Source organism: Phalacrocorax carbo, chromosome 19 (assembly GCF_963921805.1).
Source record: "Phalacrocorax carbo chromosome 19, bPhaCar2.1, whole genome shotgun sequence".
Taxonomy (NCBI): domain Eukaryota; kingdom Metazoa; phylum Chordata; class Aves; order Suliformes; family Phalacrocoracidae; genus Phalacrocorax; species Phalacrocorax carbo.
Genome location: NC_087531.1, coordinates 6,507,860 through 6,525,683, shown reverse-complemented (window position 1 = coordinate 6,525,683; position 17,824 = coordinate 6,507,860). Strand labels below are relative to the sequence as shown.

Genomic DNA, 17,824 nt, shown 5'->3' with positions numbered 1-17,824 from the left:
CCCATGCTTATCTCTTGTGTTCAGCCTTGCAAGTAGCAGTTACTTGTTTCTCACACTCCTTTACCGGTCAGCAACAGCTGGGCTCACACTCCCTTGTAAAACACCAGCTGACCTCACATTCCTCTGTCGACCAACAGCTGGGCCCAAGGTTGCTCTAACTCTGAGCCTGCTTTTCTACTTCAATGCCCTCTTTCTGCTAGCCGTTCCCGGGCTAGAGTCTCCCACATTTCCCCCTTTTTCTTTTTGTTCCTTGAGAAAGGAACACGGCACTCATACTTCTTTCCATCATTCGTTGCATACATTGCAATATACAAGGGACATACATTAATATAATAATAAACAGTATAAATATTATTAATCCCATCTGCAAAATACTCTTAATCCCATTGCCAATGCCCCATCCATTAAACAAGCTGTTAAACCAATGCCATGGATCATCCTGTCTTACAGAGTCTACATCTAGTAATAAGTCAGATAATGCCTTTGATGTGGCATTTGTTTGCTTAGCTAGCCAACACCCTAGCTTGTTTAATGTCGTGAGGCTTTGAGCAGCACCAACTCCAGGAGCCAAGAAGGAAACAGCTATGATCTTTGTAGGATTCCAAAATTCAGCTGTAGAGTCACAGTTATCCTCAAACTTATGAGTGCTCCTTTCGCTTCTCATCTTTCTATGATGTTGATAAATCATTGAAGTGTTAGGGGTAAGAAACGTTAGGCGACCTATAGAGCAAGGCCCTCCCTTTATATGTGACGGGATGCCAGGCCAAGCCCGATCTCCACAAATTAAAAACAAACCTGTAGGTAGCGCAATAGGCATATTGTTAGAGCGTGATATATTTACAGAGGTATAGTTACACCAAGCAGTAGCATTAAGAGAGCCCGCAAGGGCAAGCTCTTGTGGTTCTGGGCCTACGGGGAGTACATCATCCCAGATATCATACTCAACAAACACCGAAGGGGCGTCACGCCACTTAAAGGGAAGCTTCCGAGTTATATTATGCTGCTGTTGCAGCTCCGCTATGGACTGAGTAAAAGTCATAAAGGTTGCATTACTTAAAGGCACTCCAATAAGACATGTGATAAATGGGGAGTCGGGCGTTGCTAGGCTGGCACAAAAGCTAGTTGTATTCAATGATCTAGCTAGCGTGACCCAGATATTTTCTCGTGGGTCAAAAACGTTAGGCACAAAGGCAGTGCTACATACACTTAAAAGGGCTAATACCCATAATTTCTGTTCAGCAGAGCTCATTATCAGTCCGCCTTGTATTCTCGGTCGAAACCAGACCAAACCTCGGGCGCTATGCACCCTCTGGGACCTTTGTTCCTCCTGGACCGTGGTTATTCACTGGTGAGTGCTGCACAGCGCTCCTCTGGGTTCCTTCTGCTGATCCCAACCGTTCAGGTGCCGCTTCGGCTGGTGCCGCGGTGGGCAACTGTTCTGCGTCGCGCTGTGTGGGGGAGGTGGCGGGTCTGGCACATCTAGCTGGAATCCATTGCGGCCCTGTAGGGGTAGAAACACAGAGATACCCCCTCCCCCAATATAAAACCTCCACAGGCCCTGACCATACACCCGTACGCGGGTCTTTGTATTTGACCCAAACTCGGGGTAGCTCCCGTTTGTCTTTTTTCTGTCTATAGTGAACGATGACAGCAGGCACTCCCTCAGAGCCAAATACACACAAATAGTTTAACACAAACAGTGCTTTTACCAGCCGCTCTTGCGGGTCTTTTATATCTGCATACTTTTGAACATAGGTTTTCAGCAACCCATTAGCTCGTTCCACTATTGCTTGACCCGTTGGGTTGTGAGGGATACCTGCAATGTGTTGTACTGACGCACCCACGCAGGAGGGTTATCGTGTTCTGCAAATAGGCATAAGTGATTTAATACAAACAAAACTTTTGCACAAACAAAACTTTTGCCATTCCAACACCCTTATCTTCCCCCCCTTTTTCTTTTTGCACTGAGTAAGTGCACCCAAAATGTGAGTAGAACCATGGAGTATGGGGAGATCGATGGGGAGATCGGGGTCCAGGCGGTCTACTGCTCTCTGGACGATCTCGGAGCTAAGACGTTGTATCATAGTGTGTTGTTCAGCAGTCGGTCGGACCGGCGCGGCAGGGTCAGTGCCCTTTAACATTGGGCGAAGAATTGAGAGTCACTGATGCGCCACCCGAGGTATTTCCATACCGGTGAACATTGAACCTTCTCTGCTGCTATTACTAGGTCGTGTAGCTGGAGCTGTTGCTGTAAATATAATTCTTGCTGTGCTGAGAAAGGTTGTACTTGCGCAAACAAGATGTCATCCATGTAATGGTAAATTATAGTGTCCGGCCATTGCTGCCTCACTTCTTTCAATGCAGCATCTACAAAGAGTTGACACAGAGTAGGGCTATTCTTCATGCCTTGTGGCAATACTGTCCACTCGAAGCGTAAGTCAGGACCCTCTCTGTTGATTGCCGGTAATGTAAATGCAAACCGCTGGGTATCCTGAGGATGCAGCTTTGTAGTAAAAAAGCAGTCCTTTAAGTCGATAATTAGTAAATGCCAGTCAGTTGGTAGCATGGCTGGATTTGGAAGGCCAGGCTGTAAAGCTCCCATCGCTTGCATTTGCTGATTTACTGCCCGTAGATCATGTAACAGCTTGAGATGTCCTTGATCTAATTGTTGTTTTATTAATATACAGGCTTGTTGTAGACTTTCCCGTTTGAGCGGTCACTGCCCGACCCATACTGGCTCTGCTGTGAGCCATGTCAGTGGGATTGGGAAAGTCCATGTGGCAGTGACCCTCTTTGGTTACTGTTGAGAGTTTTTGGCTGGACCCAATGGGGCGAGAGCGGCACAAACTTGTTGCTGAACGCGTACCATTCCCTGCCCAACTTCCCTTAATGCTTCAACTAACATAGCTCGGGGGCCGGGAGGTACCCGACTCATGCGTTCAAGCATCACCTCAATGCCTGCGTCTAGGGGAAGTGTAATTAAAATGCTTTTAGCAGCATGGTTGGAGTTTTCCATAACACATTGACGCAGCAATGGGCCCTTCATAAAAATTTTCCAATCAAGAGGATTATGGTGTGCGAATAAATTTTGATTGTTAGCAGGGTCCGGTTGATAGATGACAGGGAAAGCCTGAGCTAACAAATCGGCGGTCTCTAGGTCCCCGTTCTGTAATGCCTCTAACCCGATTTTTCGCCAGTCAACCTGGCTACGCACAGCAGGCACAGAACGGTGACTAGACGTGCTCGGCTTATTTTCCTTCACCGGAGAGACTACATCACATAAATTTTCAATATCTTCACCTCCCTTTCCCAAGCTTATTCCTCCTCCGCTAGTTTCTACAGATGTAGATTTATCAGGGGCGGGAGGGGGGGGAATAAGGGGTTTTCGAGGTACGACAACTGGGATCCCCGAGAAGGGAGGAGAGAGATTGTCTAAGCCAATTCCAATCTTTCCAGCATTGGGGTCACAGTTGTCTAGCCGATCAGAGGCGGCTGTTGCTAATCTTTTTTCAGTTTTATATTTTTTCATGCAGTTAATCACTTCCCGCCAAGGTTTCATTAACTTTTCCGCTGTCTTATCGTCATCTATCACCCAATCCCACAAACAATCATCATAGGCTCTCCCTTGTTTTATTCCCATATAAAAGGGGATCTCTCCTGTATCCTTAACCTTAGTCATAGCTGCTCGAGCAACTCTCATCGCTTCTCTACACTTCTCTGGTCCCAATAAAACCTGTGCCTCCGTTCTAAAGAACGCTCCCAGTCCTAACAGTTCATCCATGGTAACGCCTTGAAGGGGATCTCCCGGTGCCCTCTGGGTTGCAGCTGACGCCTGTGCCTCAGCTTGCCAGTGAGCCTCCCACAGCAATCTTTGGTGTGGCGAAAAAATCAACTCGGCGAGCCCTTTAATATCGGCAGGCAACAAGACATGTGCAGTGAACAGATAGTCCAGCATTTGTCTTACAGGCTCACTCGATACTCCGAACTGACTAACAGTGAACCGTAATTGGGACAATAATTTCCAGTCTAACGCAGTAATCTCCGCCTGCAGTCCTCCCCCAGGATTCGGTCTATAAATTACCGGAAAAGTGAGAGTACCACCGGCTTCAACTAATTCAGGATCACCCTTTTCTGCCCCCTCCCGCGCTAATGCTGCCCATGCCCCTCGCCGCTCCCGTACAACAGCTTCCGCTAAGTCAGATTCCGCTCCAAGAATCGGCTCCTGGTCTAAGCCGGGAGCCGGTACCATTGCGGGCTGGTTATTCGCAGTAGCGGGAGTTGCGGGTGATGAGGGCAAGTTTGAGGGGTCTGCCGGCCCAGGGGGCAGGTAGACAGTTGAAACCGCAGGCGGGCCCGGGGTGCTAAGTCCCCAGCCTGAGCCGTAGCTCTGATTTCGCTCTTGAGCTGAGACAGCTTGCTGCACAGCTCGCTTTTCTGCTTGTATCTGCAATAACTCGTTATGTACTACCTTCCATAGCTTACTCATTTTCTTGGCAGTTTTATCATCCTCTAACACCGCCTCCCACAAACTATCCCTCACCTTTCTCCACTCTGCCAGTTCATGCACCGTATGTGGGTTTACAAAGTGTCCCTTCTCGCATCCCCAGCTTATCAGCAACGGTAGTTCTTTACGTAAATCTATACCCTTAATGTTACGCCTCTCTAAAAGAGATGTAAAGAAATCATATGCTGCTTGCCTCTCCATTGTGCTCGTCGGCGCCGTTGCAGCTCCCAAGGTCTCGGCAGCACGTATCGGCTGAGCCCACCTATGTGGTCGCCCAGGGCACGCAGACCAGCTGCGCTGTCTGTTTTGCCGTCCCTCTGCTTGCAGGACCCGAACCCTACGCTGGACCGTCCGTGGTATCACGTCGGGGTCACCATTTGACGGAAAACCAGCGGGAGACAGGCACCATCCGATGATGATCATCAAGTCTCGTTTATTGGCAATTATCAAATATCTTTTATACCGTTCGTTAATTAGCTCATACATATTGCAAAAGCACAGCTCATCATTGGCTGGGAGGTAGATGCCAACTCCTCCCATGCTTATCTCTTGTGTTCAGCCTTGCAATTAGCAGTTACTTGTTTCTCACACTCCTTTACCGGTCAACAGCAGCTGGGCTCACACTCCCTTGTAAAACACCAGCTGGCCTCACATTCCTCTGTCGACCAACAGCTGGGCCCAAGGTTGCTCTAACTCTGAGCCTGCTTTTCTACTTCAATGCCCTCTTTCTGCTAGCCGTTCCCGGGCTAGAGTCTCCCACAGCAATATACAAGAGAGACACAGATGATCCAGAGATTAACATCTGTTCAGATATTTTCTCTTATTTAGCCTTTTAATGGAACTAGAAGTCCAAAATAAGGTGCAAAAATTTAAGTGAGAGGAATTAACTACTAAGCACCATTGGTATGTCTTATGAGGCATTTGAATTAGATCAGGATTACATGGGAAGCCAGAGGAGACTCTGTGGACACCTGTTTGCAGTAATGCAGAATTACACTCTTGGAAGGCTAGAGGGTAACTGATGTTGACATGCAGTTCAGTCTTTTCCAACAGCAATGCTAAAAGTTAAAAGAATCTGAGGTTGACAAAGCTAGACTATCAGGCCAGTGTGGTTAAAGGACATCAGGTTTTGTACCAGCAGGATAAAAGGGGAGATGGAGTTAACCTCAGCTCTTCAGCTGAAGCAGTCAGGTACCTGTTTACAGCCTGCTCAGCTACAGCTGGCCTTCTGCAGAAATCTGGATGAGCTGGAGAGCCCTCATCTGCTCCACAGCTATATGCCCTACACTGTTGCTGGCATCATCATTCCATACCAAGCTATTTAGTGCAGTGCCCATCCATTCCAGCTCATAGGTACTTCATCCATGGCATTAGCAGGTTCATGAGTATCTTCTTGTTACAAAAAAAAATTGTGCTTTTCTTGCAGCAACATCCCAAGCTCCTCCTCTTGCAAGAGAGGGACATTTCAGTGAACTTCACTGTAACCAATCTCCTGTACACATCAGCATTAGGAAATTCAAATTCTAAAAACTTCATTTCTACAAAAAACACTCTGACATACTTGGTGAGTGTCAGTCAGGTTCCTCTTGTGGCCATGTTCTTGTTGATTTTATTATTTATTCACTGTGACTTATCAACTGGCATTTTTTCTTGGCAGCTTGATTATGTGCTCAAGAACAGCAGCATTAGCCCTGCTTACATGGGATGTACAGTGATGGTTCTAAGGTATGCACATCCTGGAAGTGTTATAGAAGACAAGAGCAATTCAAATTTTGGCTGACAATAGGATTATAGAAATCTTTCCTTTGCATATAATTCCTTCCTGATTTTTCTTCCTGGTACAGCCTGTTAAGTTCTAGAGAGTGCCAAGTAAAATTACTACACCTCATTTATGATCCCTTGTGATGGGGTGGTTATTACATAATTTCTTCTGATTATGCTTGCATTAATTTGACACCAATTTTACACTAGATGAAGATGGTAATCTGGCTAATTTTAAAGGCATTTCAGTTAGATCATAAGAGTGCTATTCCAATTTTATAAAACAGCATAATACTAAATTTCCAGAATTTGAGGGCAGTCTTTCATTTGATAACATTGTTTTACAGTATTTTAAGGGGAAATCCAATTCCATGGCAGTGTGCAAGCAAAGTGACACAAATGCACAGGAATGCCATTCAAACCTGCAGACAAGTGTGTGTTTTTTTCAGGTCTGTGAATAACGGAGAGGGCACTGCCATGGATGCAGTCTGCACATACAGAGCCAATGCTACCAGTCCTGAATTCGACCGAATCAAGGTTTATCACGAGTTCAGCGAGATGACAGCCAGCTGCTCTGAGCTAGGTCCCTACAGGCTGGACGCAGCAAGTGTTTATGTTAGTGGTAAGTGGCTGCACTGATGTCAGGAGGGAGTCTCTCCTGACATGAATCTCCCCCCACTGCTGGTTTGATATTAGGAGGAATTGAGTTACTACATAACTACAGAAGCAATAAAACCTGTAGAGAGAGAGCAAGAGCAAATGCTAGCCAAAGCAGAGGAGCCACTGTCACTCATAGCCTTTGCACCTTGTTATTCCTTTGAACTAAGTAACTTAGCCGAACAAAATATATCATAATACACCATAGGTCATTCTCCAGAAAATATAAGGATTGACCTCTCAAGGTGCACTATGGAATGTGCTCTCCTGCAGAGAAGCAGCACTAGAACTGACACCGCTTGACAAAAGTCATATTTAAATCGTCAATGTAGAAGTTAAACTGGATTTAGGGAATAGGGATTTTGAGAGGGTACTTACCCAAGGAAGGGAGAATCCTGTGCGCTGCTCTCTAAGAAAAGCAGCAGCTTGCCAACCACATACAGCAGTATGAATGTGCATTTATGCCTAGCCAGTCATCAAATCAGTCTTTCCTAGTAAATGTTTTTACAAAGTATGTCTCTGACAAAAATAACTCAAGTTCTGTATTCCACTGTGCACTAGACCTTCCAGATTGTAAGCTAGTTTCTCAAATACTGCCCTTTTCTTCCCCCCACAGGTTATAATGAACTGCAGCCTAGACTATGTAAGTACCTTTAAATAGCTATTGAAAAGGTGAGAAAATTTTGCTAGTTAGCAATAGCCAAAAAAGAAGGTTGGACTAACCAACCAAGAGCACAACTAGACTTATAAAACAGTGTTAGGAGAATTTGGGACCTTGTTAGGGAACTGCAGCTGCTATGACCCTGAAGCCAACTAGAATATCTGAAAAGTTTTCTTACAGTCTTTCTTATAGTGTTTCCTCTAGGGGTGGTGATCATAAATTTTATTTTCAAGCAATAATTTGCCTTGCTTATTACAGCTGTTGATCAAAGTACCCAACTTCTGTCACAAGCAGTGAGAAACTTCACACTGAATTTCACTATAACCAACCTCCAGTTCACTGCAGATCTGGCGATGCCAAATTCTAAAAAATTCAAGTCAACAGAAAGAGTCATGTACCATTGTGTAAGTCTGGCAAAAGGATGCCCTGCTTGGGCACAGTTTTTTTAATACCTCTAATCTCTTACTTTTGACATTTCACTTAAATGTTATTATTAAATTTCTAGCTTGACCCTTTACTCCAAAAAAGCAGCATCGGCCCTTCTTATATTGGCTGCAAAGTAACAGCATTCAGGTAAGAGTCATGCCTGGGAAAAGCCTGCATTACCTGCTGCTTAAAAAGTGGTTTCCTGTTTCTCAGCATTCGACACATTAATGTAATGTCACTGAGTGGTTTTCTTATATATGTCCTTGATCTACTGAAAGTTAAGATGGACTTCTCAATAATGACGAAAACATCCTAAAACAATGCCTCATTTCCTAGGTCAAAGGACAGGGATTACACAGGAGTAGATGCCATCTGCAGCTATAGAGATGAGCCTTCAGGACCCAAGTTCAGCTGAGTGGCAGTTTACCATGAACTGAGCAATATGACAAATGGCATCACCAAGCTGGGACACTACAGCCTCAACAGCCAGAGCCTCTACATTAATGGTAATGAGACCACCTCAAGGCATTATTCCTTATGTTGGCACAGACTATTTTGGAATGCGAATGAAGAGGATTGAATACACCTCAAAACAGATAACAAAAAGTAGAGGGCAAAAACACTGTCAGAGTTACTAAGTTAACACCATCATGAATTTAGTAAGCATGATCCTGAACCTTTTGTAATTAAAAAGCAGCATAAGCTCTGCCTACACAGGATGTAGAGTGATGAGATTTAGGTAAGATTCCTGAAAGTGCAATTAACCATTTCTTTATCTGCTCTTACACACCTTAAATTTGCCTACCTAAGCTATCACAGTTGTTCAAATGCCAGGAAACAGAAGCCAGTGATACCTCCCTGGCCGTTCATTATTTTCTTGCTGGTAAAATAATTTTGGTGCCTAAATGTCATTGCCACAATTCTTGAGAATCTGCTGAAAGATGTAGGAGCCCAATTGCACTGATAGGTTTCAGTGCCTGTTGTTCCTAGTCATACAAATTACACAGGGTGTTCTCTAAGCATCGGCAGTGTCCTAAAGAACATATCTGGCATTTTTACTTAGGTCTGGGAGAGACAAGGATAGCACAGGTGTAGACGCTGTCTGCAGCTACAATGTCAGCCTTGCCAGGTTTGACAGAGAAAAAGTTTATCGTGAGCTGAGCACCATGACAAATGATGTCACCAAACTACTACAGCCTGGAGAAGAACAGCCTGTATGTCAATGGTAAGCATCCATGAACAGTATCAAAGCCTTAGTTTAGATGCAGCACAGCAGCATCCAACTCTGCTCAACCTGTTTGCAGGGGCTCCAAAGAGGCAAGACAACCATCCCAGCAATACCATGAGACCCCATTTCCTAAGGGGTTGTTGCAAACGTGCCTTTCTGCAGAAACAGCTGCAGCCATGCATGCCAAGCATCCCTCTCTCCCTGGCACAGCACCAGCAATCACTGGCAGACCAGGATATGCTACATACATCCAACACCCCACACGTTTGCCACCATGGGCAGTACTGACTGGTCTCCCATACCCAACCCTCAAAACTAAAGAACCAAAACTAAAGCTGAAACACACTGAGGAAGGGGCAGCAAGACAGCTGGAAGGGGAAGAGGGGTGGAGGAGCAGCAGCTTGCAGGGAGAAAGGACCAAGCATAACCATGCTATGGGGGTGGCTGGTGCATGTTTGCTTCCCTGCAGGCTGCTTTCCAAGAGGAAGGAGACCTCACATACCACATTGGCTCTCAGCATCCCCTATGCCATGTCGCAGTGCACTTTATGTTATGGTTGGACACCCACCCACATTTGCTATGGAGCCGCCGTTTCCAAACGGGCCCCTGGCGAGGCTGCTGGGGCCGGGCCAGCTCAGCAGTGATGCAGCTGGCTCAGCCTCTGGCACAGTGACCTGTTCTCAGGCGGGGATTGGGGCTGGGGAAGGGCAGTGCAAAGAGGCTCAGCTTGCCCTCAGGGAATCTACCCTGGACCCATTTCCATCAACACCCACCTGTAGCACCACCCTCCATGTTTGCTTTACCCCCAGCACAATCTTTGACCTCCCGCTGCCTCTACTCTCCCCTTGCACTGCAGATGCACCAGGGCTGTTTCTTGGCATTTCTGTCTGCAGGGATGAATGTCACGGACTCCTGACAGATGTTCTGCAGAAGACCTTTATTGTCAGCTTTTCACTGCTTATATATCTTTTCGACACATTCCTCACGCGATCACGCGCACAATCAATTTGTTATTCGTCAGCTAGCTCTAAGCACGCGCCTTATGCTACATTCTAATAGGCTGTTCTATTTGTGCTACTTCATTTGTTTTGGCTTACTTAAATTTTTCTTGGCATTTCCCAAATTCCTGTTTCTGTTGTTTACTGCCGCATTGCTTCAGTTCAAGGATGTGTCAAACAGTGCTGAGTTACTTGCAAATTCATCCCCCACATCTGTCCTTGTCTGTGTGACTCAGCCCAGTCCCCCCACTGCTACCAGTGTGCAAACTGGCATCTGTCAGCACCCAGTCACCTCTTTTCCCAGCATGGGGCTAGGTGGACCTGCCCAGTGCTGCCTTGGTAATTGCTGCTTAGTAAGAGACAGTTTAACAGTCTCCTTTTCAGCTCTTTAAACATTTTCTGCTGAACAGTAGCAATAAAAGATTGAGCTGTTTCACAGAATCCCAGGTTGGAAGGGACCTCAGGGATCATCTAGTCCAACCTTTCTGGGAAGAACACAGTCTAGACAAGATGGCCCAGCACCCTGTCCAGACGACTCTTGAAGGTGTCCAACGTGGCTGAGTCAACCCCTTCCCTGGGGAGATTATTCCAATGGTGACTGTCCTCAGCATGAAAAATTTCCCTCTGGTGTCCAATCGGAATCTCCCCAGGAGCAACTTGTGTCCATTCCCCCTTGTCCCCTCCATGTGACTCCGTGTAAAAAGGGAGTCTCCATCTTCTTTGTAGCTACCCCTTAAGTACTGGTACATGGTGAATGAGATCCCCTCTGAGCCTCCTTTTCTCAAGGCTGAACAAACCCAGCTCTCCCAGCCTATCCTTGTATGGCAGGCTTCCCAGTCCTTTGATCATCTTGGTGGCCCTTCTCTGGACCCCTTCCAGCCCGTCCACATCCTTTTTGTATAGGGGGGACCAGAACTGTACACAGTACTCCAGGTGTGGCCTGACAAGCGCTGAGTAGAGCGGGATGATGACTTCTTTCTCTCTGCTGGCGATGCCCTTTTTGATGCAACCCAGCATCCTGTTGGCCTTCTTGGCCGCAGCAGCCACTGTTTGCTCATGTTGAGCTTTCTGTCTGCCAGGACCCCCAGGTCCCTTTCCACAGAGCTGCTCTCCAGCCAGGTGGATCCCAGTCTGTGCTGCACTCCCGGATTATGTTTTCCCAGGTGCATGACCTTACACTTGTCCTTGTTGAACTTCATAAGGTTCTTGCTGACCCACTCCTCCAGCCTATCCAGATCTCCCTGCAGAGCAGCTCTCCCTTCTGGAGTGTCTGCTTCCCCACTCAACTTGGTGTCATCTGCAAACGTCATCAGGCTACACTTGATGCCCTTATCCAGATCACTTATAAAGACATTGAATAACATTGGGCCCAATATCGATCCCTGGGGGACTCCACTAGTGACAAGTTGCCACTTGGAAAAGGAGCTATTTACCACCACCCTTTGGGTGTGGTTTCTCATCATTCTCCCCAGAAATTCCCATTCAATTTGGCTCTTATAGATAGAAAAATGCTCCATCTGCTTTGGAAACAGTCATCAAAAAGCCCTTTGTGCAGCATGGGCACCATTCAGACACCTCTTTAACCTCCTGTTCTCAGCATCGATCCAGCACCATTTCCCAATGGCAGAGCTCTATCCTGTTCCACCTTTGATGGAGAAGAGAACCTGAACAACCCGAGCTGCCTTGTCCAGAACAGGATCCAGACCACCCACTCCATGCGCAGACAGCAAGAGCACCTGGCCCTAGCTTTGCTGCCAGGATTTATAGCTCCATAAGCAAGGACACATCCTTTCTGCTCATCACCTTCATTGCTAATTGCATCTCAGCAGCCTTCCTCCTGCCCTGCTCCACTGGTACCTTAGCCTGGGGCAACCAGCAGGAGAGCTGTGCTGCTCCCAACCAGGAATTTAGTTTGTGAAATGGTTGCTTTATCAGGAGCAAAACTTTATTTTGTTGGTACCACAACTGCTGAATTCTGGTCTGCCCCCCCCCCAGCCTGCAAAAAGCAAATACAAGTTTCCCTCTGAGCCACTGCTAGGCCTGATGGCTCCTCTTTCCTGGGCACAAGCATGCTTGCTCCTCTCCAGTAAAAAGCACCAGGAGAAAGAAAATTAGGAGATTATATTTTTATGCTTCAGCTTGCAGTTTGCCCAATGCATCAGCAAAAGAAGGAGCACTGAGGCAATGCAACGTTTCATCAGCTTTTGTGCCTGCAATGCAGCCCAGCGCCACCCACCCCACAGCGGCCTCCGTGGTGCAAAAGCAAGCTGGATCTGTGCTGCAGTCAGAGCCCAGCTACAGCATGCAGCCATCCGGTCCTGCTGCATGGTGTCACCTGCACGTTATTCACACAGCCCCAAGGGAAACCTCCCCACACTCAATCACGGCAGCTCAGCAATGCCTATCTCAAGTGGAGGTAAACACCCGCGGCTGAGGGCAGAGGCTGCCCGGTGCCAGCTGGCCCATCGCAGGCGGTTGCCTCTGAAGAGCATTAAGCAGGATTAGAAGTGATGAGCCCTGCAGGAAACAAGGAGCTGTTTTCCTTGGGTGTGTGTAACCACAGCCACAAAGGAGCTGCTCTGGGCACACTGTACCTGATGAGGAATCCCCCGGGGTGCTGGCTTCTGGCCAAACAGAAACAAGAAACCACAACAACAACAGCCCAAAAGCAGACCACAAAACCCCCCCCGGACGCATGAGCTGGCATGAGCTAGATCTGAGCAGCACCATTCTGTTTTCCACTATACTGCTGCCAAAAAGCAGATGATACCATCGAGCATTGTGGCATTACTAAACTTGCTCGGGACATGGAGGCAGAAAATCCCCTATCATGGAGGCCAGAGGGGCCTCCCCACTCTCTTTAACCACCACTTTCTGGTTAATCTTACTGGGTCCAAAGAGCCTTGCTGCAGTCCAGGACCTAGACTCCAGCCCTGGGACAACATCACTAAATCCATGTTTTTGTGCGAGACCAAAGAGCCCGATGTGTCCCGCTGCAAATGCGGCCCCTGTCCCAGGGACATTTCTACATCTGCAGCAACACTCCTGCATCTGCCACTAGTCCGTTATTCAGAGGGTGACAGGCTGAGCAGCAGCAGTGGCCACAACTGCCCCCGGCCCTCCAATGTTTTGGGGAAGGCACCATTTCATCAGGAGAAAATGCTGCCTCACAGGGACAGGGGGGCTTCACAAGAAGAAGGCAGAGCAGTTTAACCCTGTTTGTAAAGGGGTGGGGTGAGGAGGTGGGATATTTACTCAGGAGCCCCCACAACAAGGCAGATCTCTGCCCTTTTGGGGGTTTTCATTGGAGAGGAAGCCTTGCTTTACCCTGACACTGAAGTTATTGAGCCGATGCAGAACAGCATCATCCTCAGTTGGGAAGCAGCCAAAACCCCTGTGGCAGCACCTCTTTGAGCATGAGCTTCAGATCCCACCAGGAGTACGTGCTGCTCATCACTGAGCCCCTACTCAGTCCCATCACCCACCAAGAGAAGACAGCAGAGGTAGTGTTTGAGTCACTGGGCTCCCCTGGCCTCTTTGTTGCCCACCAGCCTGTCCTGTCCACCTACGCCCATGGCAGAAACAGCAGTCTGGTGGTGGATGTGGGCTACAGTCAGCCATGCCATACCAGTCCACGAGGGCTACAGCTTGGCACATGCCCCCAAGAGGATGGACCCAGCAGAGTCATGCCTCTCCCGTTACCTGAAGACACTTTTGGGGGACATGGGATACATGCTCAGCAGCGAGATGCCCCATATGGTAGAAGACATCAAGCACAAGTGCTGTTGTGTTGCTTCCAACTTTGAGAGCAAGTGCCAGCTCCCACCAAACAGCTGCACCCTGGACTTTCCCCTGCCCAATTGTAACCAAAGTGATGCAATTAATCAACCAGGGATGTTGTTATATTATGGGAACATGGAGCGTACGAATCAGTGTATCTGTTGATCTGTATTTTAGTCCCTAGGTAATCATTGATGTGAACGAAACAATAGACAATGTGCTTCTGTCAGAAAAGGATGACAAAGTGTGGATTCGTGTAGTGGACTGAGAAAACTGGCCAGGGCTGCCAAGATTAAGAGCCAAGTAGGTAAAAGGTAATTCCGGCAGGGGGAGATCGTGACCACTGACCCAAGTAATACCACCTACTCAAAAGAGAACAATGGAGGAGGACAACTGAGCCTGCGCAGTAATTTACATGTGAAGCGAGCAAGTTTGTGCCAATCACCGAAGAGAATAATATCAAATATGTATGGATAAGATGAATATGTATATTTTTGGTCTATATAAATCACAAGGGAAAGGTGTGTAAGATATGCATGCTTGGAGGAGCGATCCCCCGTGCATCCGGCGCTGTGAATAAAGAATGCCTGCCTTTTAACACTACATTGGTGTTGAGGTTTATTCCCAATTTCAGTGACACAACGGCCAGACCATCAGCCTCAGCAAGATGTTTCAATGCCCAGAAGTGCTCTTCAACCCTCTGACAATGCGGTTTATTTCCTATATGGGCATCCATGAGATGGCCTGGAGAAGCCTCAACCAACTTCCAGAAGAAATGTCAACAGTGTACAAAAGCATCCTCCTGTGTGGAGGGTCCTCTGTCTTTGAGGGGCTCAAGAGGAGGTTTTGCAGCAAGCTCCTCTGAAGCCTGGCCCCCAACACTGAGGTCAGGGCAGCCACCGCGTCGCTGTGGAGGTACTCAGCATGGATAGGGGGATCCATCCTCAGCTCCCTCAAGACCTTCCAGACGTGATAGGTCCAAAGGGACAAGCGTGATGAAGAGGAGCCATGCATCATCCACCAGAGACACTACTGAGGGGACACCCACACCATGTCCAGGGAGCAGTTACACAGTTTTCTTCTGGTTACAGACCAAGCAGCAGAAAGCAATAATAAACGACTATGTACTATGGAGTGTCACAGGCCTGCACTGTCCCCAGCTAATGGCTGTTTAGGTAGAATCCGTAGTCTCAGGCTGCAGCTGAAGAACCCAACATGTGCTGCTCATCAGGGACGCACCATCCACCAGGGCACTGCCTCCACAGGGGAAGGGGGCAGCCCCACCACCAGCCCAGGGCAAAGGCTCAGAGGTGATGCTAAAGCCCTGCCCTAAGCTATCCAGTCCCCAGGCCCCAGCTGTGCTTTGCTGCCTCCCTGCACACTCATGGCCTGGGGCACACATGGTTACTTCCCCATCCCTGTCCCCACGACACCACATGTAACCCCATGTGGCCAAGCTGACAGTACAGATTATGGTATCCCCTACTAGGGCCAGTGCAACAGCATCAAGGCAACATTGCCAACCATGTCAGGAGCACACCAAAATGGAGGAATAGATGCAGGGGCCTCACACCAGCCTGGACTCACCTGTAGTAGAGCCATGCAACAGCTCAACCAGCACCATAATTTTATGCCATGGTTTGCAGAAAAGCCAATCTCTTGGGGCTGCAGCCCACATACTCAGCAAAGCTCCTTTGCTCCTCACACAGCTCCCATCAACCAACCAGCCCTTTCAGTCACCCCCAAGCACAGAAAGCTGACCATAAACACCTACATTCAGGAAAAAAACAGGTACTCAGAGCAGCCTACCAAGGCAGAAAAGAGAAAGCAAAGCAGAAAACCACAGCATCATGACACCTCTCCCAAACTACATAAAAGATTCTCATACCTGGACCAGCAGGTCAGGAAAGGGACAGCCATGAGCTAGGTACTACCCAATGAGGAGGAATCCCACCTGGCTTCACACCCCTGGTACTCTCTTTTAGAAAGGAAATCTCTTTTCACCTGTCTGGGTTTTATAGGTTTGAGGGTTTATGCACTGCAGCTGCAGCTCCTCCACCACCCTGCACTGCTCCTCTGGACTCAAGTGTCCTCAGCTGTCATCCCCAGTAGGGAACTGGGAGTATCTCCCAGCACTGGGGCTTGGAGTCAGCTCACAGGTGGGAGAAGCTAAATTCCCTGCAGCTGCATTTTGTATCAAGGACAAGAGTTCCCTGGGCATGGGGGACTGGCACCTACATTTGCCATCCTCTTCCAGTCCTCATTCTTCTCTGTTCAGCCCCCAGAACTCTTTGTCCCATTAAGACCCCTTACTTAATGCACACCGGTGGGCAGAGTTAAGGGTACTACGACAGGTTTAATCACTGATCTTGAACAGCAACATGGCAGATTTAACTTCCTTTTAAAGCAGTAGAGGTGTCTGCTTCCCCTCTCTAGCACTGTGAACACGCATGGGCTGGAGCAGTCTCAGTCCCTCCCTGTGGCTCTTGCCTGTGAACACCAACATCTGCACTGCACATGAGTGATTTGCTCACTCAAGAGGAGCAATAGCCATGGAAAATATCGCAAGCAGTATCAAGCTCAGGACCAAACTGTCCCTCAGACAATCCCCAAAAGAAATCATGCCAAATTTAACAAACTTTTGAGAAACTTCCCCTGACCTTTTGAAGCTGACACAGGGTTTAGTGGAAGGGATGTGGGAGGGATATGGGATGCTGCAGGGATACAGGAACGACATTACGGGGGCACTGCAACAATGCAGAGCAGATGCTGCAGGGATGGCGCAGGAATGTGGGAGGGATGCTGCAGGGATGCAGGAGGCATCTTGCAGGACACTTTCCCACGGCTCTCTGACAAGCAAAGAGTATTTGGCTCTCAAATTGACTCAAACTAGCCACTTCATTTCCCCTGAAACTTTCCGGAGAAAACAAGTTCTTATCTCACTAGAAACCCAGGCTGCAGATGCTGGGCTGCCTGGGAGGAACAAGCAGCTCTTGTAAGCTGACAGTGGCGCTCCCAGCCTCGGACAACTACTGGCTGCTGCTCCGCAGGGATGCACCTGTGGGGCTGAGCTGCTGGCACCATGTGGCCAGAGCAGCTGCAAACCATGGTCCTGTGGAGCAAAGACCTGCAAATTTGCTTCCTGTGAGCTGAAAGGTGAAACTAAGGGGGACCAGGCACAACCCAAGGGTGTTATTCTGCATCCCTGGTATCAGCTGAAATGTCAAACACTTGGCTTTCAGCCTATTTCTGAAAATTCAGAAAAAACCTTTTTTTCTGCCAAAGGTTTAATAGAAAGACAGGACTCTAATTCTGACTTTTGGTTAACTCTGCGGTGAGCACAACCTTCTGCACAGGTACTACTGCAGCCCACAAGACGGCTGGCACATCTGCAGTGGTTTTAGCCCAGCAGACCCCCCTTCCTCCTGTTCTGCTCAGAAAAAAGCCAGAGCAGCAGCATCTCTCCTCCCGACTCACCCCCAGCACAGCTTGGGGTGATAGAAAGTGGAAAGGCAGAGATCAGCTTCCCTCTCCTGGCTCTGCCCACAGGTGCCTGTCAGCGCTCTCGGAGGCAGCTTCACCCCACTCCATGACGTCCCCTGTGGATGCCTGGGCACTGCCACCACTGGTTAGAGCACAACCACCGCAAGGGGAATAAATGGCTCGGTGGATAATCAGTCACCTTTATCACCCTTTTATCTTCCCAGAGGTACTTTCAGTCACCCATCAGCTTTTTCCCATGGAGGAGGATGGCTCCTTTCATCGGCTCAAGTGTTTCAGAAGATGCTCCACAGCAGCAGCAATTGCCA

At 48.2% G+C, this 17,824-nt stretch overlaps 1 protein-coding gene across 1 annotated transcript; it reads left to right on the top strand.

The window, feature by feature from the left end:
* Positions 1-6,742: 6,742 nt before the first annotated feature.
* On the top strand, positions 6,743-15,051 carry LOC104043222 (actin-like protein 9). The gene is given in 6 exon segments (XM_064469909.1): positions 6,743-6,887; positions 13,495-13,628; positions 13,630-13,670; positions 13,672-13,848; positions 13,850-14,092; positions 14,655-15,051. Coding segments are annotated over 6 exon segments (1,137 nt in total).
* Positions 15,052-17,824: the final 2,773 nt, after the last annotated feature.